General features: G+C 43.3%; 1 protein-coding gene across 1 annotated transcript in view; it reads left to right on the top strand.

Moving 5' to 3' along the window:
- Positions 1 to 25,869, top strand: part of LOC103234280 (zinc finger protein 257) — a 190,295-nt gene that overhangs the window by 145,854 nt on the left and 18,572 nt on the right. Inside the window, exon 1 of the mRNA XM_007995996.3 lies at positions 9,563 to 9,580. Within this exon, the coding sequence (XP_007994187.2) occupies positions 9,578 to 9,580 (3 nt within the window). The 5' untranslated portion in view covers positions 9,563 to 9,577. Of the gene's footprint in view, positions 9,581 to 25,869 lie in introns of the transcript that reaches the window.

The following is a 25,869-nucleotide window of genomic DNA, read 5'->3' as shown; positions in this document are numbered from 1 at the left end:
ACATTATCTGCATGAAGGGCACAGCAATATGTCACAATCCACCCTGTGTAAAGGGCCCGGGCAGGAGAGAATAATTATATAACCTAGGTGATCAGTCCAGTAATATGTCACAATTCTCCCTGTGGACAGGGTCTATGCAGGAGAGTAAAATACCTTAGATGCTTTGACCATGCATATGTCACATTCCATTTTGGGGCTTTAACCAAGCAGGAGAGTCAAATCATTCAGGTGCTAGACAAAGGTCCAGTCATGCCTGCAAGCAGGTCCAGAAATAAGGTTCAAAATTCCATACATTTTCTGGCTCCAGGTATGAAAGTCAAGACCTCTTTTAAGTTGGGTCCAAGTACATGAGTCACAATCTTAATGGTAGACTGTATCCCTGCATGAAGACACAATTTCAAATGCAAACTGAGTCTCAATATCTGAATCACAGCCTCACAGGTGTGCTGAATCCTAGTCATTGAGTCACCATTCTACCTGTGGACCAGATCCATGTATGAGAGTCACAATTCCAACTTTTGACTACCTCCACATGTGAGATTCACAGCCTCAACAGCTGATCATTTCCATGTGGGAGGGTGACAATGTTTACTGTTGGCTGAGTGTGCATAGGAGAGTCACAGTTTTACCTGTGTTCTCAAAAGTAGGCCCTGTTCATGTGTGAGGGTGACAATTCTAATGGTTCACAGGGTGTGCCTATGAGAAACACTGTATCATTTGTGTGCAGGGCCATATGATGACACTTTATGTACCACCCAACTACTTTATACCATATGCAAGAGAGTGGTAATTTGATATTCTTTTTTTTGTTGTTGTTGTTGTTTTTTGAGACGGAGTCTCTATCTGTCGCCCAGGCTGGAGTGCAGTGGTGCGATCTCGACTCACTGCAACCTCTGCCTCCTGGGTTCACTCCATTCTCCTGCCGAGTAGCTGGAACTACAGGCGCCTGCCACAACACCCAGCTAATTTTTTGTGTTTTTGGTAGAGACGGGGTTTCACCATGTTAGCCAGGATGGTCTCAATCTCCTGACCTCGTGATCTGCCTGCCTCGGCCTCCCAAAGTGCTGGGATTACACGCCTGAGCCACTGCACCTGGCCAATTTGATATTCTTTTTATGGAAACAGGACACCCAGGATCCTACCTGTTTCTCTAAACCCAGCTAGAAAAGACAGTATATCTCTTATTGGCTGGTTTGACATATTAGAGTCATCATTGCACCTATGATCTGAACAAAGAGACATGTCACAATCCCATCTGTGGATAGGAAGTAAGCAGGAAGTAATCCCATCTGTGGATAGGAAGTAAGCAGGAAGTAATCCCATCTGTGGATAGGAAGTAATCTGTGGATAGGAAGTAAGTTTTGAGTAAGTAAGTTTTGGGTAAGTAAGTGTGTCACAGTCACCCTAGATGGCAGGGGTCAGTTATGAGAGGAGTCACATCACATAGGTGCTGGGCCAAGTGATATATCACAGTCCTCTCTGTCAAAAGGTCCTAGGAAGAAAACAAGAGTCATATCATCTAGGTGATGGGCCTAAAGATATGTCATAATAACCCCGGTGAGCAGGGACCAGGAAGAAGAATTACGTCACCTGTGTGCTGAGCCCAGTGAGAAGTCACTCTCCCTTTTGTGGGCATGGCCCAGGCAGAAGAGGACAGTCATCTATGTCCTGAGCTCAGAGATATATCACAATCTCTCCTATGCTAAAAGCCCAGGTAAAAGAGTAAAGTTACATCAAATTGTTGACGGTCCCAGAGCAGAAATAAGTCACACTGCCCCTTGTGGGCAGGATTCAGGCAAGAGCTGGACATCACCTTGGTGCTGGGCTCAGCAATACATCACAATGCCTTTCAAGGGCAGGGCCAAAGCAGAAGAAAAACATCACCTTGATGTTGAGCCCAGTGATATGTCACAATCTCCCCTACAGGCAGAACCTAAAAAGAATAGTCATATCAGCTAGGTGCTGGGCCTATGAATCAGTCAAAATCCCCCTGGTGAACAGAGACCATGCAGGAAAAGACTTATATCACCTGAGTAATAGGTGCAGAGATATATCACAATTCCCTCTGTAGGCTGAGCCCAGGCAAGAGAGTTACATGACCATAGTGTTGGATGCAGCAATATACCACAATGGCATATCTGGGCAGGGCACAGGCAGAAGAGTCTCAAAGCCTGGGTACTGGGTTCAGTGATACATCACAAAGCCCCACTGCAGACAGCACCAAGGCAGAAAAACATAATTTCATCACCTAGCTGCTGGGTCCAGTGATACGTGACAATCACATCTGTGGGCTTGGGTCAAGCAGGAGAGTGAAATCACCTGGGTGCTGGGCAGAATCTTATGCCACAATTACACCTGCAAGAAAGTCCACAGATATGATTAACAGTCTCCCAAATGTCCTGGATTTAGGTATGACAGTCAACATCTGTATGTCAGGTAAAAGTATGTGAGTCACAGTCTCAATCGTAGACTGGACCCTTGCATGGGAGACTCAATTCCTCTGGCAAACTGTGTCCCCTTGGTGGAGTCGCAGCCTCTAAAGTGTGTTTATCTTGGTCTTAAGAGTCATCAACACACCTGTGGACAGAATCCATGTGTGAGAGTCAAATATTCCACTTGTGAATTCTTCTGGGTGTGAGGTTTAGAATCTCAACTGAGGGCTGTCATGTGGAAGGACAACAGTTTTTACTGTCATCTGCATGTGACTATGTGTGTCACAATTTCACCTGTGTGCTGGGTCTTGTTAGCACAATCTCTGTATCACTTGATGAATTTATATGATATACATTAAAGTGGCATTCCACTCTGAGATCTTTATGCTGGTATGGAGCAATGACTGTACCTGTGAAATTAAGCCCAGGTATGAGTCAACATCTCTCCAAATAACTGGGTTTATATAGAACAGTTCTCCCCTGCCTATTAGCTAGGTTTAGAAATGAATAACCATCTCAACTGTGGCTGGATGTTTGCATGTGACCATCACAATTCCAACTTTGAACTGCAAGTGTGCTCTGTTTATCGGTGAGAGTATCAATATGTGACATTGTGATAATGCCCCTGTGGGCAGGACCCATGCAGGAAACTCAACTGACCTAGACATTGCACCCACACATGTCACAATAGCAATGTATGTACAGCCCAGGGAGGAGAGGAGCATTACAAAACATACGCCCAGTGATGCATCACAATTTATTATTGGGCAGAGCCCAAGCAGCAGAGAAGAGTCATATCACCTAGTTGCTGGGTTTGACAACATAAAACACTACCCCTGAGAAGAAGATTAGGCAAGAGAGTCATATCACTGAGGTGATGGGCTCAGATATGTTATAATGCCCCCAGGTAAGCAGGGCTAAGGAAGAAGAAGAAAGTCACGTAAACTAGGGCCAGGGCCAAGCTATATGTCACAATCACTCCAGTGGGGAGCACCCAGGCATGAGAAGAGAATCACATCACATATGTGCTGGGCCCAGCAATACATCACAATCTCCACTGTGAACAAGTCTGAAAATAGGAAGAGTCACATCAACTAGGTGATGAACTCAGAAATATGTCAAAATGATTTCTGTCGGCAAAGACCAGGCAAAAAAATTGCATCACGTGTGCTGGGCTTAGTGATAAGTCATTATCCCTTCTGTGGGCATGGTCCAAGCAGAAGAAAAAAGCCATGTTACTTAGCTGCTGGGCCCAGAGTTATGTCACAATATCTTCTATGGAGAAAGCCTAGGCAAGAAAGAAGAGTCACATCAAATAGTTCATGAGCCCAGAGGTACATCGCAATGCCCCTTGTTAATGGGGTCCAGGCAGAAGACTCACATCAATCTGCTGTTGGGATTGGCAATATGTCACAATGCTTTTTGAGGGCAGGGCCAATGCAAAAGAGGAACATCACCTTGGTGTTGGACCCAACGATATGTCATAATCTTCCCCATGAGCACAACCTAGAAAGACGAGAAAAACCACATCAGCTAGGTGCTGGGGCTAGCAATCTCCTTCAATACTCCCTGTAAACAGGAACCCCACAGGAAGAGAGTCGCATCACCTGTGTGATGGGCACAGAGATATGTCACAATACTTCCGATAGGCAGGACCTAGGCAAGAGAGTTACATGACATGGGCGTTAGACTCAACAATATATCACAATGGCCCATGTAGGGAAGGGACAGGCAGGAGAGCTACATAACCTGGTTATGGTTCCCCTATGTTAGCTGCAGTAATATGTCACAGTGCTTCCTGTGGGGAGCGCCAAGGCAGGAGAATAAATTTACATCACCTAGGTCCTGGGTTCAGCGATGTGTCACAATCCAATCTGTGGGCTGAGCAGGCAGGAGAGTCAAAAAACTCAGGTGCTGGACAGAGGCGTACGTCACAATCACAGCTGCAGGAAGGTCCATAAATGAAATTAACCATCCTGCACATGTCGAGGTTCCAGGTGTGAGATTTAACACATCCTTTATGTTGCACATATGTTCAGGAGTCACAGTCTCAACTGTGGACTTGCTCTGTGCACGAGACCTTCCATCCATCTTTTCGACTGTGTCTCCTTAGTGACTCACAGTCTCTCAAGTCTCAGGGGTGCCAAATCTTGGTCTGAGAGCCACCAGCTTATCTGTACCCTGGATTCAAGGATGAAAGTCAATTTTTCAATTTTTGAAACTTTTATTGGTTTTGAGATTCAGAATCTCAACAGTGGGTTGTGTTCATGTGGAGGGATGACAATCATTACTGTCAGCTGGGTTTGCATGTGAGTGTCACAATCTCACCTGTGTGCCAAGATCTGTTAGGACATAATCTCTCCTACTTGAGGGCTTTACACTGTATGCATAAGAGTTGAGTTGCTGGCCGGACGTGGTAGCTCAAGCCTGTAATCCCAGCACTTTGGGAGGCTGAGGCAGGTGGATCACCTGAGTTTGTGAGTTCAAGACTAGCCTGACCAACATGGAGAAACCCCGTCTTTACTAAAAATACAAAATTAGCCGGGTGTGTTGGCACATGCCTGTAATCCCAGCTACTCAGGAGGATGAGGCAGGAGAATCACTTGAACCCAGGATGCGGAGGTTGTGGTGAGCTGAGATTGCACCATTGCACTCCAGCCTGGGCAACAAGAGCAAAACTCCATCTCAAAAAAAAAAAAAAAAAAAAAAAAAAGAGAGAGAGAGTTACAATCTGGTCTGAGAACTTTATGTTGGTATGGACCCATGATCATACATGTGGCCCTAAGCTCAGGTGTGAGAGTCAACGTGTCTCCAGTTGTCTGAGTCTAGATAAGAGATTTCTTACCTGCCTATGAGCTGCAGGAAGCTCATAGCCATTTAGCCATGTGTGAATATCTAGTCATTTCAACTCTGATTGGATATTAACATATGACAATCACAATTTCAACTGCAGACCGTATCCACTTATGAGATTAAGAACCTCAGCAGTAAGCTCTGTATATATGTGTGTGTGTATGAGGGGATTCAAATCCTAAGGGATGATGTGTTGTGCATATGAGAAACACAACCTCAACTGTGTGTCGGGCTCTGTGATGACACTCTCTGTACCACCCAAGAGTTTTACACAATATGCAAGTGAATGCCAATTCTGCATGGTCTTTACAAAAAGAGGACCCAGAAACTCATCTGTTTGCCAAAGCCTTGCAAAGAGACACAGACTCTCTGCTACTGGCTGGTTAAAAGGAGAGACTTACATCGCTTGGATGCAAGGCCCAGTAATATGTCACAATGCCCTCTGTGGGCAGCACCAAGGCAGGAGTATGGAGTCACATCACCTATTTGCTGGGTTCAGCAATATGTCACAATTGCAACTATGAACCGGGCCCAGGAAGGAGAGTCAAATTACTCAAGTACTGAGCAGAGGTATATGTCACAATCACACCTGCAGGATGGTTTAGAAATTAGATTCACAATTTCACACATGTCTCAGTTCTAAATTTGAGAGTCAGCAGCTCCTGTATGTTGGGTCTAAGTACAAGAGTCACAATCTCAATGGTGCACTTGATTTGTTTGTGAGAGTCTCAATTTCTTGTGCAGACTGTGAATGCTCACTGGAGCCACAGACTCACAGGTGTGTTGGATAGAGGTCTGGGCGTCACCAACTCACCTTTGAACCAAATCCACATATGAGCCAGTTTTCCAACTTTTGACTGTTTTCACAAGGAAAACTTGGGACCTCAACAGTGGGCTGTGTTCACATGGAAAGGTGACAAGTTTTGCTATTGGCTGGGTGTGCATGTGAGCCTCACAGTCTTACCTGTGTGCTAGGCTCTGCTAAGACTCTCAGTACCAGTCGAGAGCTTTCTACACTATTAATGAGAGTTGCAAACCGCTCTGTGACCTTCATGATGGTATGGACCTATGATGGTACCTGTGGTTCTAAGCCCAGGTATGAGAGTCAACATCTCTATAATTGGCTGGTTCCAAATAAAAGAGTTCTCACCTGTTGAGGAGCTAGGTTAGAAATGAGTCACCATCTCAAGTTCAGCCGGATGTTCAACTATGACAATCACAATTTCAATTGTAGACTGCATCCATGTGTGAGATTCAAGACCTTACCAGTAGGCTCTGTCCATGTGTCAGGTGACAATCCTAATAGGTGATGCGGTGTGTATACAAGAAATGCAATGTCACCTGTGTGCTGGGCCCTGCCATGACACTCTCTGTACCACCAAGGGTTTATATGATATACGAGAGTGGTAATCCACTATGACCTTCATACAAGGAGGAGACCCAGAATCTTATGTATTTCCCTAAGCCTAGCTTTGAAAGACAGTATGTCCCCTATTTGTTGATTTGAGGTATGAGAGTTATCTCACCTATGAGCTAAAAATATATATATATTTTACAATCCCACCTGTGCATAGAGTATGTGAGCAAGAGAGTCACATCATTTCGGTGCCAGGCCAGAGATATGTCACAATCTTTTCTCACGGCAGAAACTAGAAAGAAGAGTCATGTCACCTGGGTGCTTGGCCAGAGATACGTTACATTCCTGTTCTGAAAGGGGGGCACAGGCAGCAGAGTCACAGCACGTGGGTGCTGTGCCCAGTGATATGTCACAAGACTCCCTGTGAACAGGACCCAGGAAAAGAAAACACATCACCCTTGTTGCGGAGTCAAATGTTATGTCACAATCTTTCCAGCGGGCAGGATGCAGGCAGCAGAGGAGAGTCACATCTCCTAGGTGATGAATACAGAGATATGTCATGAGGCTCTTGAGAATGGTAGGGCTAACACCCTGTTTACAGGGCATAGACAGGTGTCTCCCATCTTCTAGGTGTTTGGTCTAGTCATATGTCACAGTACTCAAAATACGTGGGGCCTATGTGAAATACAAGAGTCACATTACCTAGGTGCTAGGTCCAGGGATATGTCAGCATCCCACATTTTGGCAGGGGCCTGGCAGAGAAGAAGGACACATCACCTAAACCATAAATGTAAAAATATATCATAGCCAGGCACAGTGGCTTATGCCTGTAATTCCAGCACTTTGGGAGGCTGAGGTGGGCGGATCACTTGAGGCCAGGAGCTCAAGACCAGCCTGGCTTACAGGGCAAAACCCCATCTCTACTAAAAATACAAAAAATTTAGCTGAGTATGGTGGTACACGACTGTAATCCCAGCTATTCCGGAGGCTGAGGCACGTGAATCACGTGAATCCAGGAGGCCTAATGATTACGTTCAAGGCCAAATAGCAAAATGTGTTTGCTTTTAATCTATTTTCTCTATATATAAACATTGCCAGTCAAGAGTATGTACAGATACGAAGACTTAGAGTTTTCTTCTCCTCCAGACCTATCATCCTTTGTTCCCTTTCTGATCTCTGGAAGGAAGGTGGGCTACTTGTGGTTAATTTATTCCTGCTGCCCTCTGCTCTTTCTACGGCCACTATCTTTTCCATCCTCGAAACTGAAGAGAGATGTTGTTAGGAAGAGGTCCTTCCTTCACACTGGCAGAATAAATTTGTTCAGGCCCTTCACCTGCATAACATCAGAGGCGCACTTCATGTGTGGCTCCTGAGTGCCTGGAATGTGACTCGGTCTACACTGTGATGTGCTGGAAAGGCAAAAAACAGACTTAGTAGCCCATGTGCGGTGGCTCACGCCTGTAATCCCAGCACTTTGGGAGGCCGAAGCGGGTGGATCAACTGAGGTAGGGAGTTCCAGACCAGTCTGACCAACACGGAGAAACCCCATTTCTACTAAAAATACAAAAATTAGCTGGGCATGGTGGCAGATGCCTGTAATCCCAGCTACTCAGGAGGCTGAGGCAGGAGAATTGCTTGAATCCACGAGGCGGAGAACCAAGTTCGTGCCATTGCACGCCAGCCTGGGCAACAAAAGCGAAACTCCATCTCAAAAAAAATTCCCCCCCCAAAAATTCCAGACTTGGTTCCAATGATATAGTTCCAACTATATACATGCTATATTAATAATTGCACATTGCTTATATAGTAATATTTTGGATATATTGGGTTACAGTCAGTTTGACCTGTTTCTTCTTTTTAAAGTTTGGCTACTAGAAAATTTAAAATTCACATTTGGCTCACATTCTATTTTAGAAGATTGCCTCTTTTTTTTTTTTTTTGACGGAGTTTAGTTTTGCTCTTATTGCCTGGGCTGGAGTTCAAAGGATCTCGGCTGAATGCAACTTGCGCCTCCTGGGTTCACCTATCTCAGTCTCCCAAGTAGCTGGGATCACAGGCACCTGCCACCACACCGGGCTGATTTTTGTATTTTTAGTAGAGGCAGAGGTACATCATATTGGTCAGGCTGGTCTCGAACTCCTGATCTCAGGTGATCTGCCGGCCTCGGCCTCCCAAAGTGCTGGGATTACAAGTGTCAGCCACTGCACCCGGCCATGATTATCTCCTTCTTAAAATCTCAGGCTGCCTGATCAAAAAACCAGAAGCCAGGAAGGTCAGGAAAGCTGAAATTTTAAAATAATTGTTATTATTATTTTTTTTTCGTGAATAACCATATAGCATATTTTTTTCTTTATTTTTTTGAGACAGTCTCACTCTGACGCCCAGGCTGGAGTGCAGTGGCGCGATCTCGACTCACTGCAACCTCTGCCTCCCGGGTTCAAGCGATTCTCCTGTCTCAGCCTCCCGAGTAGCTGGGACTACAGGCGTGAGTCACCGCGCTCGGTCATATAATGTATTATGTATAAACGCATATGACCTTACACACAAGGTTAAATTCAAATACCTCTGGGTCGGGCCTGGCTTATCTCAGGGAGGAAGCCCTGCCTGAAAAGGCTGCATCTTAGGCTGTCACTCTTCATTCAGTCTAGCATCAGATCACATCTCCTGTCACTCAGGGTCTAAAGGGGCGGGGCCTTAAACGTTACCCAATCAGGGGCGCTGGGCTGGAAACCGTCCAATCAGACACGAAGCTGGAGCGGACAGGGCGGCTTCCGGGTTTGGCGGGGACTTTGTCTCTCGCTTCAGTCACAGCTGCAGGTCTCGTCTTACCTGGTCTGTGTCCTCTTCTCGTAGAGGCCCAGCCTCTGTGGCCCTGTGACCTGCAGGCGTTGGGAGATCCCCAGCTAAGACGCCAGGTCCCCCTGGAAGCCTAGAAATGGTGAGAGTGCCGGGTCCGACATCCCGGGAGAGGGGAAGGGGCTAGTGGGAACCGGTGGGAAGTGGCTGTGGCGGGACTCGGGCCTCTTCGCAGTCAGCTCCACAATCTGCGCCCGAGTTTTCCTTGGCTAGCTCGGCCTCAGTCCCCCTCAGCCATAAGATGGCGGCTGCCCTGACAGCCGGGACCCCGGGCGTCCTGTCTCTTCCCTGCACAGTGACTGCCCTGGCCTGGAGCCGTCTCTCCGCAGCTCAGCATCAGCAGCGCCGCGTCTCCCCAGATTGTGCGGGGACCACGGGAGGGTAGACAGGGGAGAATCCTGACCCGGGGTGCGGGGTTCGTGAATGGGAAGAGCTTTGGTCTGTGGGGTTCTGAGTCTCTCTTTTCTCTTATTAAAAATGTACAGAAGTCACCGCAAAACATTAAAGAATTTAATTAAAGAGTGATTCACAAATCCGGGTGTGGTGGCTCACGCTTGTAATCCCAGCACTTTGGGAGGCCGAGGCGGGTGGATCACGATGTCAGGAGATCGAGACCATTCTGGCCAATATGGTGAAACCCCGTCTCTACTACAAACACAAAAATTAGCCGGGCGTGGTGTCACATGCCTTTAATCCCAGCTACTCAGGAGGCTGAGGCAGGAGAATCGCTTGAACCAGGAAGTCAGAGGTTGCAGTGAGCCGAGATGCTACCACTGCACTCCAGCCTGGCGACAGAGCGAGACTCCGTCTCAAAAAAAAAAAAAAAAAAAAAAATTGTAGAGTACCCAGCTATGTTTGTCATTTGTCGTCCATAGCAGGGACTTGAAGAAAAAACTTTTATAAGGTGCGATAAAGAAAATCAAATTCAATAATTGGTTAGGTACAGTTGCATAGTTTCGTAATTTGTGCGATCAAGGTGGACATTTCCTTGTTATGTAACCAGAGGTTAATTGGTAGTTTATAATTGGCTAAGCCTCAGTTTTGTTTCCCCCAATTTAGTAATTTATAAAAACACGCGGGCGCGGTGGCTCAAGCCTGTAATCCCAGCACTTTGGGAGGCCGAGACGGGCGGATCACAAGGTCAGGAGATCGAGACCATCCTGGCTAACCCGGTGAAACCTCGTCTCTACTAAAAAATACAAAAAACTAGCCGGGCGAGGTGGCGGGCGCCTGTAGTCCCAGCTACTCGGAAGGCTGAGGCAGGAGAATGGCGTGAACCCGGGAGGCGGAGCTTGCAGTGAGCTGAGATCTGGCCACTGCACTCCAGCCTGGGCGGCAGAGCCAGACTCCGTCTCAAAAAAAAAAAACAAAAAAAAAAAAAAACAAAAAAAAAAAACAAAAAAAAAACACGCATTTGAGGCCAGGCGCAGTGGCTCTCTCCTGTAATCCCAGCGCTTTGGGAAGCCCAGGCAGGCGGATCACCTGAGGTCGGGAGTTGGAGACCAGCCTTACCAACATGGAGAAAACCCGTCTCTACTAAAAATACAAAATTAGTCGGGCATGGTAGTGCATGCCTGTAATCCCAGCTACTCGGAAGGCTGAGGCAGGAGAATCGCTTGAACCCAGGAGGTGGATGGTGCAGTGAGCCGAGATTGCGCCATTGCACTCCAGCCTGGGCAACAAGAGCGAAACTCCATCTCAAAAAACAAAACAAAACATGTATTTGAGTTAAATTTCTTTAAAGTAGAAATCCAGGGACTAGAGCCACCTCAGTCTTGTTGCCTGCCACTTAATTATTTTCACAAGCCACAGGAGACTAATTTTCCGCTGATTTTTTTTCCCTTTTTTTTTTTTTTTTTTTTTTTGAGAAAGAGTTTCACTCTGTCGCCTAGGCTGGAGTGCAGGCGTGAGATTTCTGCTCATTGCAACCTCCGCCTCCCAGGTTCAAGCTTTTCCCCTGTCTCATCCTCCGGAGTAGCTGGGATTACAGGAACCCGCCACCATGCCTGGCTAATTATTGTATTTTTAGTAGAGACGAGGTTTCATGTGGGCTAGACTGGTCTTGAAGTCCTAACCTCAGGTGATCCGCCTGCCTTGGCCTCTCAAAGTGCTGAGATTACAGGCGTGAGCCGCGCCTGGCCTTTTCCGCTGCATTTTTTACACGTGTCCCAAGCAGAGTCTCAAGTTTTACCGAACACCGCCCCCCCCATCATTTCTTCAGCTTAACTGTGGCTTGCAAAAATAGTAAATAATAAAATACTAAATTTTCAGTTTTTTCTGACATTCCTGAATGCCAGTTTTCCCTAATTCACATTATCAATTATTCATCCTTCAATTTACATTTTTTATACCATGTTTTAATTAATCATTTTTTGACAACGCATTGGATGGCACTTTAAAAATATTTGTTTTCTTTTGTAAATACTTTCCATGAGAAGAAAGCAAAGTATAATTCCCTGACGCTGTAGTGTGAAAAAAAAAAATTGTTCCTCTTTGCTTTTATCTTGTATAGGCACAGAGATCTTATCAGAATGTTTTTGGGTCAAAGTTTCCCTTTGGAAACTATGAGGTGAGATGTCTTCACCTACCCTGTAGTTTTGTTCTTGGTCCTGGGCTTAAGTATTTTCTGGTGATAAACCAAGATATGCACCACAGCTATATCTGTTAGAGTGTCTAGTGAATATCAGCTACTGGGTCTTTTTTTTTTTCCTTATATCACAACCTGAGTTATGGAGTATAGCCTCTTAAGAAAGAAGGTGGTCGGCCGGGCGCGGTGGCTCAAGCCTGTAATCCCAGCACTTTGGGAGGCCGAGACGGGCGGATCGCGAGGTCAGGAGATCGAGACCATCCTCGCTAACACGGTGAAACCCCGTCTCTACTAAAAAATACAAAAAACTAGCCGAGCGAGGTGGCGGGCGCCTGTAGTCCCAGCTACTTGGGAGGCTGAGGCAGGAGAATGGCGTAAACCCGGAAGGCGGAGCTTGCAGTGAGCTGAGATCCGGCCACTGCACTCCAGCCTGGGCGACAGAGCGAGACTCCGTCTCAAAAAAAAAAAAAAAAAGGAAAGAAAGAAGGTGGCTGCCCCAGGGCTGAGAGGAGTCTCCTGTTGTACTTCTTTTTCGAAGACATTAAAATTGTCTTCACCCAACTCAGCTTCTATTTCTTAGAGACACATTGCTGTTAAGCCAATCAGATGCTGATAAAAAAAAAAACACAGAAATAATTTCTGCCCCCTGGATTCTCTAAGTGGGTAGAGAAATAGTGAAATAAAAAAACCAAGTGAGTAACTCTGTCATAGAAATTAAAACTTGAGCCCAGTGACTCTAAGCTAAGGCTAATATTGAGCCTGCAAAAAAAGGTTATTAAAGGCCCAGTTAATTCTTTCTGGGGAGCCGCCCCTGCAGATGTCCCAGCCATGAAAGAAGCCTTTATCCTGAGAGAAGTTACAGAGCCCTGGAAAGCTGGGGATCCATAGGCAGTTAAGGTTACAATAGAAGGGGTCTCAGACGGTCTTGCTGAAGATGAAGTTGTTATTGTTATGAGATAGTTTCTAGACTTTGTGAAATATAAACAAAGTTAGATTTATATTAAAAAAAAGAAATTCCAAAGGAGTATTGCAACAGGAGGAAGTACTAACAGTACTAACAATATCTTTAAGGATTGCAAAGCTTAGGCAGACAAGGACTTTCTTTCATAAGGAGGAGCAAACAGATTAAAAAGAAGGTGTGAGGGAAATGGCAAATTGAGGATGAAATAACTAGAGTTTAGATCTTTTGAGATGGAGTCTCACTCTGTCGCCCAGGCTGGAGTGCAATGGCATGATCTTGGCTCACTGCAACCTCTGATTCCTGCGTTCAAGTGATTCTTCTGCCTCAGCCTCCTGAATAGCTGGGATTACAGGCACCAGCCATCATCTCTGGCTAAATGTTTTGCATTTTTGTAGAGACGGGGTTTCACCATGTTGGCCAGGCTGGTTTTGAACTCCTGACCTCAGGTGATCCACCCACCTCGGCCTCCCAAAGTGCTGGGATTGCAGGCATAAGCCACCATGCCTGGGCAAATTTAGCTGATTTTTATATGAGTAAAAGAAGAAAATGTGCAGAGTCTGTATCTGGCTATGTGATTGGTAAAAAAAGGGCACCATCTAAGTTATAATGGAAAAAGTGTTTCTTTCCATAAACTGTTCCTGGAGCACACAAAGGATGGAGAATTTTATTAATCATAGCTGTTTACCTGGATTACCTATGTGCTTCATCTTTCCCAACCTTTTTTTTTTTTTTTTTGTCCTATACATTTATTCCATTTTGCTTTTTCTGAGTTGTATCTTTTATAATTAACTGGTCAACATAACTATGTTGTTTTGCTTGTTCTGTTAGTGGCTCTATCAAATCATTGAACTTGAGGGAGGTTGTGGGAGTCCCCGATTTTTAAACAGTAGCTCAGGAGCGTAGATGGGTTCACTGGGTTTGTTACTGACATCTGCAGTAAGGAGAATACTGTGCGACTGAGTCCTGAATCAGGGTCTGTGCTGAATGGGTGGTGTCAGAATGCAAATTTTAGACAATGAGTTGATGCTGGAGAATCTTGGTGTTCAGCAAACTCTACAGATTTGGTGCCAGAAGAAAGATACCACAGAGGCCTGGCCTGGAATGAAACTCTGGGAGGCTCTGCTTTTCTGTCACAGTGCCCATTGTTTTATGATTCTAGGTCTCCTCCCAGGGTGAGAGAGGACTGAAAACTTAAAGGAAAGAAGCTCTGATAGCAGATTCCCTTCTTCCACAGCTGTCAGCACAGGATTTCTACCCACTCACAAACACACCCACTAGACATTGAGGTGTCTACACCACTCCCGGGGCTAGACACCACCCTCAGGAATTTCACCACAGCATTTTTGATCCTAATTTTTTTTGCCAAAAACCCACAAATGTCTACAAGTCTCATGGCATATCCTCACCCCCAGACACTGAATCTGCAGCAGCAACCTGTTTTCTCCACCAGCCTAGGGTTCTGGACCACCTGTCCATAATCTCATCTGCCTGCATGAATGCAGAAATAAATTAGAGTAGAGTCACAACTGGGCCGCGAGCTGTAGTACAAACCAGTCCTACCTCCTACGTTGCACTCTCTCAAACTCATGGATTTTTTTTCCTTCTAACTTTTATTTTTTGTTCCTGAGTACACATGTAGGTTTGTTATATAGCTAAAATTGTGTCATGGGGGTTTGGTGTGCAGATTATATTGTCACTGAGATACTAAAAATTGCACCAAACAGGTATTTTTTTCTGATTTTTTGTCCTCCCATCATCCACCATGAACTAGACCTCAGTATTTATTGTTCTCTTTGTGTCTATGCATTCTTATTATTTAGCTCTTATAAATGGTAACATGAATTTATTATTATTGTTTTTTGAGACAGAGTCTTGCTCTGTCTCCCAGGCTAGAGTGCAGTGGCACAATCTCGGCTCACTGCAACCTCCACCTCCCTGGTTTCAAGCGATTCTCCTGCCTCAGCCTCCCAAGTAGCTAGGATTACATGCGACTGCCACCACAACCAGCTAATTTTTATATTTTTGTAGAGACGGGGTTTCACCATATTGGCCAGGCTGGTCTCGAATTCCTGACCTGAGGTGATCCACCCACCTCGGCCTCCCAAAGTGCTGGGATTACTGTCTCTACATTAGTTTTCTAAGAATACTGGTCTCTAGCTCCATTCATGTTGCTACAAAGGATATGATTTTCTTCCTTCCTTCCTTCCTTCCTTCCTTCCTTCCTTCGGCCACACAGTATTCCATGATGCTTGTGTACCATATTTTGTTTTTATTGAATCTTTTATTTTATTTATATTTGAAGAAAGGGTCTTACTCTTTCACCCAGGCTGAAGTGGAGTGGTGTGATCTAGGCTCAATGAAACCTCAATCTCCTGAGCTCAAGCAGTCCTCCTACCTCAGCCCCCTAGGTATCTGGGACTTCAGTCACATGCCACCACACCCACTAATTTTTTCTTTTTCTATTTTTTGTAGACGTGAGGTTTTGCCATGTTGCTCAGGCTGCTCTCAAACTCCTGAGCTCTGGCAGTCTACCTGCTTTGACTTCCCGAAGTGTTGGATTAGAGGCATGAGCCACCATACCTGCCCATACCATATTTTCTTTATCCAGTCTACCATGGACAGGCATTTAGGTTGATTTCATGTCTTTGCTCTTGTGAATAGTGCTGCAATGAACATGCATGTGCATGTGTTATGATGGAATAATTTATATTTCTTTGGGTATATACCCAATTATGAGGTTGCTGGGTCAAATGGTAATTTGTTTTTACTTTTATGAGACATCACTACATTGCTTTTCACGATGGTTGAACTAATTCTCACTCCCACTAGCAGTGTATAAACATTCCCTTTGCAACCTTACCAGCATCTGTGATTTTTTTTGAGTTTTGAATAATAGCCATTCAGATTTGTATGAGATGATGCCTCATTGTGGTTTTTGTTTGCATTTCTCTAATGATTAGTGATGAGCACTTTTTTATGTGCTTGTTAACCACATGTATGTCTTTTTTTGAAAAGTATCTGTTGATGTCTTTTGCTTACCTTTTCTTTTTGTTTTTTGCCGAGATGGAGTCTTGCTCTGTTGCCAGACTGCAGTGTGGTGGCACGATCTCGGCTCTCTGCAACCTCCACCTCCCTGCAATCTCCACCTCCCAGGTTCAAGCAATTCTCCTGCCTCAGCCTCCTGAGTAGCTGGGATTATAGGTGCCCACCACCACGCCCGGCTAATTTTTGTATTTTTAGTAGAGATGGAGTTTCACCATATTGGCCAGGCTGGTCTCGAACTCCTGACCTCAGCCGATCTGCCCGCCTTGGCTTCCCAAAGTGCTGAGATTATAGGCGTGAGCCACGGTGCCTGGCCTAATCAATCTTGAGTTGATTTTTATATATGGTGTAAGAGAGGGGTCTAGTTTCAATCTTCTACATAGTGCTAGCTAGTTATTCCAGCAAAATTTATTAAATAAGGAATTTTTCTCAAATTCCTCTTGTCAGCTTTGTCAAAGATCAGATGGTTGTAGGTGTACAGAATAATTTTGGGGCTCTTTAATCTGTTGTTTTGGTCTCTGAGCCTGTTTTTGTACCAGTACCATACTGCTTTTTTTACTGTAGCCCTGTGGTTTAATGTTTGGTAATGTAAGGCCTCCAGCTCTGTTCCTTTTGTGTAGGATTGCCTTGGCTATTTGGGCTCTTTTTTTTGTTCCATATGAATTTTAAAATGGATTATTTTGGTTCTGTTAAGAATATTTTTGGTAGTTTGATAGGAATAGTATTAGATCTGTAGATTTCTTTGGGCAGTATGCCCATTTTAATGATATTGATCTTTTCTATCCGTGAGCATAAAATGATTTTCCATTTGTTTTTCATCTCTGACTTATTTAAACAATTTGTTTTGTTTTATTTTTTTATTTTTGTCATAGAGATCTTTCATCTCTCTGGTTAGCTGTATTTCTAGATAATTATTTTTCTGTGGCAGTTGTGAATGAGATTTTGTTTTTGATTTGGCTTTTAGCTTGGATATTGTTGATGTACATGGATGCTACTGATTTTTGTACATTTATTTTGTATCCTGAAACTTTTCTGCAGTTGTTTGTCAGTTTAAAGAGCTTTTCTGTCACAACTATAGTCTTTTCTAGATACAGAATCATATTGTCTGCAAACAAAGATTGCTTGACAACCTCTCCTCCCATTTGGATGCCTTTTTTTTTTTCTCACCTGATTGCTGTGGCTAGGACTTCCAATTCTATGCTGAATAGGAGTGGTGAGACAAGACATTCCTTTTTTTTTTTTTTTTTTTAATTATTATACTTTAAGTTCTAGGGTACATGTGGATAACGTGCAGGTTTGTTACATATGTATACTTGTGCCATGTTGGCGTGCTGCACCCATCAACTCGTCATTTACATCAGGTATAACTCCCAATGCAATCCCTCCCTGCTCCCCCCTCCCCATGATAGGCCCCAGTGTATGATGTTCCCCTTCCCGAGTCCAAGTGATCTCATTGTTCAGTTCCCACCTATGAGTGAGAACATGCGGTGTTTGGTTTTCTGTTCTTGTGATAGTTTGCTGAGAATGATGGTTTCCAGCTGCATCCATGTCCCTACAAAGGACACAAACTCATCCTTTTTTACGGCTGCATAGTATTCCATGGTGTATATGTGCCACATTTTCTTAATCCAGTCTTGTCTCGGGCCATTTTTTAAAGAGAAATGCTTCCAGCTTGTGTCCATTCAGTATGTTGGCTGTGGGTTTGTCATAGATAATTCATTATTTTGAAGTATGTACCTTCAATGCCTAATTGGTTGAGGGCTTTGACATAAACGATGTTAAATTTTGTTGAAAGTTTGGTGTTTTTTTGTTTTTTTTTTGCATCTATTGAGATAATCTTGTGGTTTTTGTCTTTTGTTATGTTTATGTAATAAATCACATTGATTTGTTTATGATGAACCAGTCTTACATCCCAGAGATAAAGCCTACTTGATCATAGTGGATTAGCTTTTTGACGTGCTGTTGGCTGTTGGATTTGATTACCCAATATTTTGCTGAGGTTTTTTTTTTTTTTTTTTTTTTTTTGAAACAGAGGGCTCTGCTGCCTAGGCAGAGTGCAGTGGTGCGGTCTCGGCTCACTGCAACCTCTGCCTCCTGGGGTCAAGCGATTCTCTTGACTCAGTCTCCCGAGTAGCTGGGATTGCAGGCAACTGCCACTGCGCCCACTTAATTTTTTTTTTTTAGACGGAGTCTCGCTCTGTCACGCAGGCTGTAATGCAGTGGCAAATTTTTTTTTTTTTTTTTTTTAGTAGAGACGGGGCTTCACCAAGTTGGCCAGGCTGGTCTTGAACTCCTGACCTTGTGATCTACCTGTCTCGGCCTCCCAAAGTGCTGGGATTACATGTATGAGCCACTGCGCCCAACCTTGCTAAGAATTTTTACATCAGTGTTTATGAAGGATATTGGCCTGAAGTTTTCTTTCTTTTTTTTGAGACAGAGTTTCATTCTTGTTGCCCAGGCTGGAGTGCAATGGTGCAATCTCGGCTCACCACAACCTCCTCCTCCTGGGTTCAAACAATTCTCCTGCCTCAGCCTTTCAAGTAGCTGGGATTACAGGCATGTGCCACCACACCCAGATAATTTTTTTTTTTTACATAATTTGTATTTTTAGTAGAGATGGGGTTTCTCCATGTTGGTCAGGTTGGTCTTGAACTCCTGACCTCAGGTGATCTGCCCGCCTTGGCCTCCAAAGAGCTGAGATTACAGGTGTGAGCCACCACTCCTGGTTAGCCACTGTGCCTGGCTTACTTGAAGTTTTCTTTTTTTTTTTTTTTTTTTTTTTGAGACGGAGTCTGGCTCTGTCGCCCAGGCTGGAGTGCAGTGGCCGGATCTCAGCTCACTGCAAGCTCCGCCTCCCGGGTTTACGCCATTCTCCTGCCTCAGCCTCCCGAGTAGCTGGGACTATAGGCGCCCGCCACCTCGCCCGGCTAGTTTTTTGTATTTTTTAGTAGAGACGGGGTTTCACCGTGTTCGCCAGGATGGTCTCGATCTCCTGACCTCATGATCCACCCGTCTTGGCCTCCCAAAGTGCTGGGATTACAGGCTTGAGCCACCGCGCCCAGCCGAAGTTTTCTTTTTCCATTTTATCTTGCCAGGTTTTAGTATCAGAATGATTCTGTTCTAATATAATGAGTTGGGAAAGATTTCCTTCTCATTTTTTTTGGAATACTTTTAGCAGAAATGGTACCAGCTCCTCTTTGTACCTCTTACAGATTTTAGCTGCAAATTTCTCTCGTGCGCAGCATTTTTTGGATGGTAGGCTATATATTACTAACCCAATTTTGGAGTTTGTTATTGGCCTGTTCAGGGCTTCGTTTTCTTTTGTGTTGAGTCTTGGCAGGATATATTTGTGTTCAGTCTTGGCAGGATGTATTTGTCTAGGAATTTACTTATTACTATTAGATTTTCTTGTTTGTGTGCATAGAGATGTTCATAGTAGACTTCAATAGTTATTTGTATTTTTGTGGGGTCAGTAGTAATGTCCCTTTGTCATTTCTAATTGTGTTTATTTGGTTCTTCTTTCTTCATTAATCTAGCCAGTAGTTTATCTTATCAATTTTTTTTCAAAGATTTAACTCCTGGATTTCTTGATCTTTTGTATAGTTTTACATGTCTAAGTCTCCTTCAGTTCAGAGCCACTTTTGGTTATTTTTTGCGTTCTGCTAGCTTAGAGTTGGTTTGCTCTTGCTTCTCATACTTTATTTTGTGATATTAGGTCAGTAAATTCAGATCTTTCTAACATTTTGATGTGAGTATTTAGTGTTATAAATTTCCTTCTTTTTTTTTTTTTTTTTTTTTTTTTTTGAGACGCAGTCTTGCTCTGTAGCCCAGGCTGGAGTGCAGTGGCCGGATCTCAGCTCACTGCAAGCTCCGCCTCCCGGGTTCACGCCATTCTCCTGCCTCAGCCTCCGGAGTAGCTGGGACTACAGGCGCCGCCACCTCGCCCGGCTAGTTTTTTGTATTTTTAGTAGAGACGGGGTTTCACTGTGTTAGCCAGGATGGTCTCGATCTCCCGACCTCGTGATCCACCCGTCTCGGCCTCCCTAAGTGCTGGGATTACAGGCTTGAGCCACCGCGCCCGGCCTATAAATTTCCTTCTTAACTGCCTTAGCTGTGTTGCAGTGATTCTGGTATGTTGTATCTTTATTCTTAGTTGTTTCAAACAACAATTTGATTTCTGCCTTAATTTCATTATTTGCCCAAAAGTCATTTAAATGCAGGTTAATTTTCATACAGTTGTATGTTTTCAAGTGGCTTTCTTTGTAGTTGAATTATATTTTCAACAATCTGTTGTCTCAGTGTGTGGTTGGTATAATGCAGGGATTTTTGTATTTGCTGAGTATTGTTTTATTACCTATTGTGTGGTAATGTTAGAGTTTGTTTCACATGGCGATTAGAATAATGTATATATTATGTTGTTTTTACTTAGAATTCTGTAGATATCTATTAGGACTATTTGGTCAAGTGTCAAGTTTAGGTCCTGTTATCTTTGTTTATTTTCTGTTTCAAGGATCTGCCTAATAGTTTCTGTGGGGTGTTATAGTCTCCTACTGTTGTGTCAGAATTACAGTCTCTTCATAGGTCTCTAAGAACTTGCTTTATTCATGTGTACCCATGGAATTTTAATAATACATTTCTCTCTTCTGCTTTTTTCCCCATAAGCATTCTTTCAAGTGCACAAAGTGTGCCCAAGGCTACTCCTTAGATGCCTGAATCCAATGTCTACTGAAATTCAGATGTCCAAGAATTCAAGAACACATCCAGAAAATCTGGCTGTTGTAGAAAAAAATATAAATTAGAAATGAAAAGCTTTATTCTTCTACCTTGAAATAAGCATTTAGCATCTTAAAGCATTTAGATGATGTGTACACTTATCTTTATTATTTTGAAATACACATACATTATATTAACAGCTTAGTAAACCTTTTGTCATTATTTTTTTACTCAGAGTTGTCATTACCTAGGACTTCAGATCCATTGCTTTGTTTTTGCTTTGCCAAAGTTTTTTTCCGTTCATTTTTAGTCTTTTAAAGTCGACACAGATTTGTTTAGATCAAAGCACATTTTAAAAACACACAAAAGTGGAGCACAAAAATAGGATTAAAGTTAGCAATACAGAATGATAAAGACTAAAAGATACTGAGTAGTTTTTTTTTAACAGAAAACTGATTGTCCAAGGTAATTATCTAATATTTTCAGGCTGAAGTACTCACACTGCCAAAAGAAAGCAGTTCAGTATATAAACTGAAGTTCAGTATATAAACAGTGAAGTTTTTAGTTGTACTTTGGTTTCTGTTTATTACTTCAGAACAATTAGCATAGTTATGTGTAGTGTTTGTAGACAACCTGTGTTTATATACATTAAAAAGTATTTTCAGCGAGGCACGGTGGCTCACACCTGTAATTCCAGCACTTTGGGAGGCTGAGGTGGGCAGATCCCGAGGTCAGGAGCTGGAGACCAGCCTGGCCAACATGGCAAAACCCCATTTCTACTAAAACTACAAAAATTAGCCAGGTGTGGTGGCATGTGCGTGTAGTCCCAGCTACTTGGGAGACTGAGGTAGGAGAATCGTCTGAACCCGGGAAGCGGGGGTTGCGGTGAGCCAAGAACATGCCATTGTACTCCAGCCTGGGTGAAAGAGCGAAACTCCACCTCAAAAAAAAAAAAAAAAAAAAGTATTTTCTACAATAGTATGAATATAAGGCCACAAAATTTACTTATAATGAATCAAATAGGCATTTTAATATTGTTATTTATACTTTTGAAATATAAAGTGTTTTAACTGAATTATGATAACAGACTTTTTCTGTTTTGTTTTGTTTTGTTTTTTCAACGGAGTTTTACTCTTGTTGCCCAGGCTGGAGTGCAATGGCACGATCTCAGCTCACCACAACCTCTGCCTCCCAGGTTCAAGCAATTCTCCTGCCTCTGCCTTTCAAGTAGCTGCCTTTCAAGGGGTTACAGGCACCAGTCACCATGCCGGGTGAATTTTTGTATTTTTAGTAAAGATGGGATTCCACCATGTTGGTCAGGCTAGTCTTGAACTCCCGATCTCAGATGATCCGTCCGCCTCGGCCTTCCAAAGTGTTCGGATTACAGGCATGAGCCATAGCGCCCAGGGGTTACAGACATTTAAAAAAATTTTTACATTAATCATGACTAGTACATTAAAATTATGTATACTTAGATATTTATATCTAATGTTCAAGAAATTTACTACAAAATTGTTACAGTAGATATTAGTCTGAAATGTTTGTTTATCTAATAGGGATAACTCTAAGTAAGCATAATTGTAGTGTCTTGTATTTCACTAACGTGGAATGCTGCTATTACAGGACAAACACAGGTGACATGGCCATCCAAAAACCATAATAGCTCTTTAGTTAACTATGTTGCAAGCTCAAATACGTTCTACTATATGAACAGAGAGGGATTCCAATTTTTCATCAAAAAGTGCTAGTGGAAGTTGTCAGATGTATTTCAACATAGATCCCCCATTCAATGTCTAGGAGATGAGAAAGCAGCAGAGATGAAAGAGAAACTTTATGAAATTCTGCTGAAAATATGCCCACTTTCTTTATAATGCTCGTGTTTCTTATGCTGAGAGTAGCTGTGCACTCTGGATGCTTAGAGAGAAATTGTTTTAAGGGAATATTTTCTGGCTATTTTGATAAATCTTGTGTCTAATTTGAGTTTTTCTTAAGATGCTTTTAACTTCTTTATTTCTCTCAATATAATCTTGCTCATTTGAGAGCCGTTTTTCTCTCAAATGCTTTGGGTATCTGTTTTAGAAGCCTTATGAGTATCCCATGGTATCTTTGAATGAGGTGGGCTGTCACAGGGATGAGTCTTGGAGTGATCTCTACCCAGACTCATATTGGAGATCCAGCAGTATTTTTTCATGTCACCATTATAAATTGACACTGAGGCTGAAACACTTCTTCCATTCCCTTTATTGTGAAGGTGCAGTTCTACCCAGGAGGCTTGCAGGCTCTCCTGCAGCTCAGGCTTCCCTCTCTGATGTGGCACTGGAGTGCTGCTGTGGCAATTGGGGTTCGCATAAGATGTGAGCTGCCAGCTGTAAGCCCTGTGCTGTGGGCTGTGCCTCAGTGGCAGATGGTAGAAGTCAAGAGAGGACACTGGTGACCAGGGGAGGGCAAGCAGGAGTGCTCTAGCCCAGCCTCAGGGAGTAGAGAGCCATTGTTTTAAAATGTAAATAGCCAAAATGATAGCATCCTAATCAACCATTTTTGTAGAAGAGTGAAAGCCTACCTTCGGCAGGCACCAGGCTTCAAATGGTAAAACTGCCTCTTGTCATTAAGATGTGATAAGTTTATTTTGGCATTGAATATAACTGTGTAGCATACATGGAAGGCCTTTTCAATTACCAGGTGAAATTTAGAATGAATTATGTATGGAATGGTGTAAATTTTTCTACTTATGGACTAATTATGATGAACATCTTTCTATCTTTGCAGTCTCTTAAGCAGATTGACTATGATGCACTTCACATTCTAGTTTAATTGTGTAATAAAATCGTTTTCTTTCTCTTCTATCATTGTGTTTCTCTGGGGCTGTAGAAAGTTTTTCTTTTCATTATATATTCCAAACACTGTCTAGAATTGCCAGACATGATATAAACACATAAAGTGCCAGTCAAGCTTTACTCTAGAGGGGACTTTCCCTCTCAGGCTTCCAGTCACCTCACAATTATGCTACACAGTATGTGCTGTCTCCTAAATATGCAGGCAGAATTATGTATCTGCCTACTTGGTATCTATAGGCCACTACAGTCACTTCTAGAGAAGCTAGGCCAGATTTCTATAAACTTCACAGGGCAGCAAGAGGCAGCAAACCATTTTACCTCTTTCCATGACTCTTGTATCTTCAGACCTGAAACTGACTCACAGAACATGGAGCTCAGAAACCGAATCAGAGTAATATGTGTGCAGTGAGTAGACATGTAGACATGAGAATCTCCACTTCTATCTCCTCTTGCTAAAATGTCCACAGATATGCAGGTAATACCTGCTTCTACTCCACCCATCCAGAGCCTAAATCTGCAGCTCCAAATTCTGAATCTAGGTCTTAAGATTTGGAAAACAAAAAGATTTTTCTCTGAGGAATACAAGTCATTTTAGTTGTCAAACTCAGAGAGACATTAAAATGAGAGCCCAGGCTGGGTGTGGTGGCTAACACCTGTAATCCCAGCACTTTGGGAGGCTGAGGCAGGTGGATCACGAGGTCAGGAGTTCAAGACCAGCCTGGCCAACATGGTGAAACCCTGTCTCTACTAAAAATGCAAAAATTAGCCAGGCATGGTGGTGGGTGCCTGTAATCCCAGCTACTTGGGAGTCTGAGGCAGAGAACTGCTTGAACCTGGGAGGCGAAGGTTGCAGTGACCTGAGATCATGCCAGTGCACTCCAGCCTGGGCGACAGAGTGAGACTCTATCTCAAAACAAAACAAAACAAAACAAAAATACACACACACTTATGTCTTTTTCCCCACTTTAAACTGTGTATTCATCTCTTGAAGCTATTCACAATTGCCACAAGTAGCTATCAATATAACTAATAATGCGACACTGAACACTATAACTTAAGCTGTAAACCTTAATGATGTATATCCAATCCATAGTCAATGTTATTTCTGTAAATAAATAAGAAAGGTAGGTATAGTTGTGGTTATGACTCTAGATACTTTGTTGCCTTGATCTCTCACTCCCAAAATCATTTGTTACTAACAGACGTTTTTGTACCATCCCACTCTCTGTCCCTCTTTTTTTTTTTTTTTTTTTGCCTTTACAAATCCACTTGTAACTGCTGCTAATCAAAATATAGATTCCAGGCAACTTGAATCTTTGCTCCCAGGTTACAATCCTCAAGGGTGGAACAAATAAACTGTCTACTTATATCTGTGTTGCCTCGGATTTTTCTTTTTAGGCAGACATATTACTTAGGATGTGCTAGAACAGCCTCTAGGAGAACATCTCTCTTTGATTGTACTCCATTTGCTGTAACACCCAAGAATGTAGAGCCAGTTTGATCTGACCAAGAATCTGCACATAAGAGCTGACCCCTGCCTGAGATTCACAAGACAGGGCCAGGTTTTAGATTAAGAAGGCAATGAAAACCAACAGGAGGAATTTTCTGCATTGTGAGATGTCAACATAGACATCTCAAAGTGCCCCTTTGATAGTGTGGCTCTTTGAGCTTTTCAGGTCTTGTCCAGTGACCTGCTACAGTTACATGAGAGGATCCCAGTGTACATAGAATCTGATAGCAGAATCTGTAAGTAAAGATAAGCATCTTAGGAGTGAGAGATCAAGGCTACAAAGTATCCACAGCCATGACCACAACTATACCTACTGGTAAAATGTGATACTGGAGTAGAACATTTTTATCCTTCCTCTTACCCAAAAGCTAGCAAATTAGGACAGGTGATCCAGGTTCTGGAGCTTTACCAGGACAGTTCCATTTTCTATTTAGAATCAGCCTACATCTCTTCTGTCTGGCTTACAATTGGGCCATCAGTGCACGGTCACTGGGAATCCTCTCGGAATCACCTAGGCGTCTTTGAGACATTTGAGGATTTCCAGAGCAGAATTGTGTCAGGCTGACAAGAGTGGTTAACTCTGCTTCTGTCTCAGTGTAAGAGAAATGGGTCATCCTTCCCTCATTCAAGAGATATTTTTGGGCCGGGCGCGGTGGCTCAAGCCTGTAATCCCAGCACTTTGGGAGGCCGAGGCGGGTGGATCACGAGGTCAGGAGATCGAGAC

The sequence above is a fragment of the Chlorocebus sabaeus genome, chromosome 6 (genome assembly GCF_047675955.1).
Source record: "Chlorocebus sabaeus isolate Y175 chromosome 6, mChlSab1.0.hap1, whole genome shotgun sequence".
NCBI classification, from domain to species: Eukaryota; Metazoa; Chordata; class Mammalia; order Primates; family Cercopithecidae; genus Chlorocebus; species Chlorocebus sabaeus.
The sequence above is the reverse complement of the archived record's forward strand: the minus strand, read 5'-3'. Positions and strand labels throughout refer to the sequence as shown.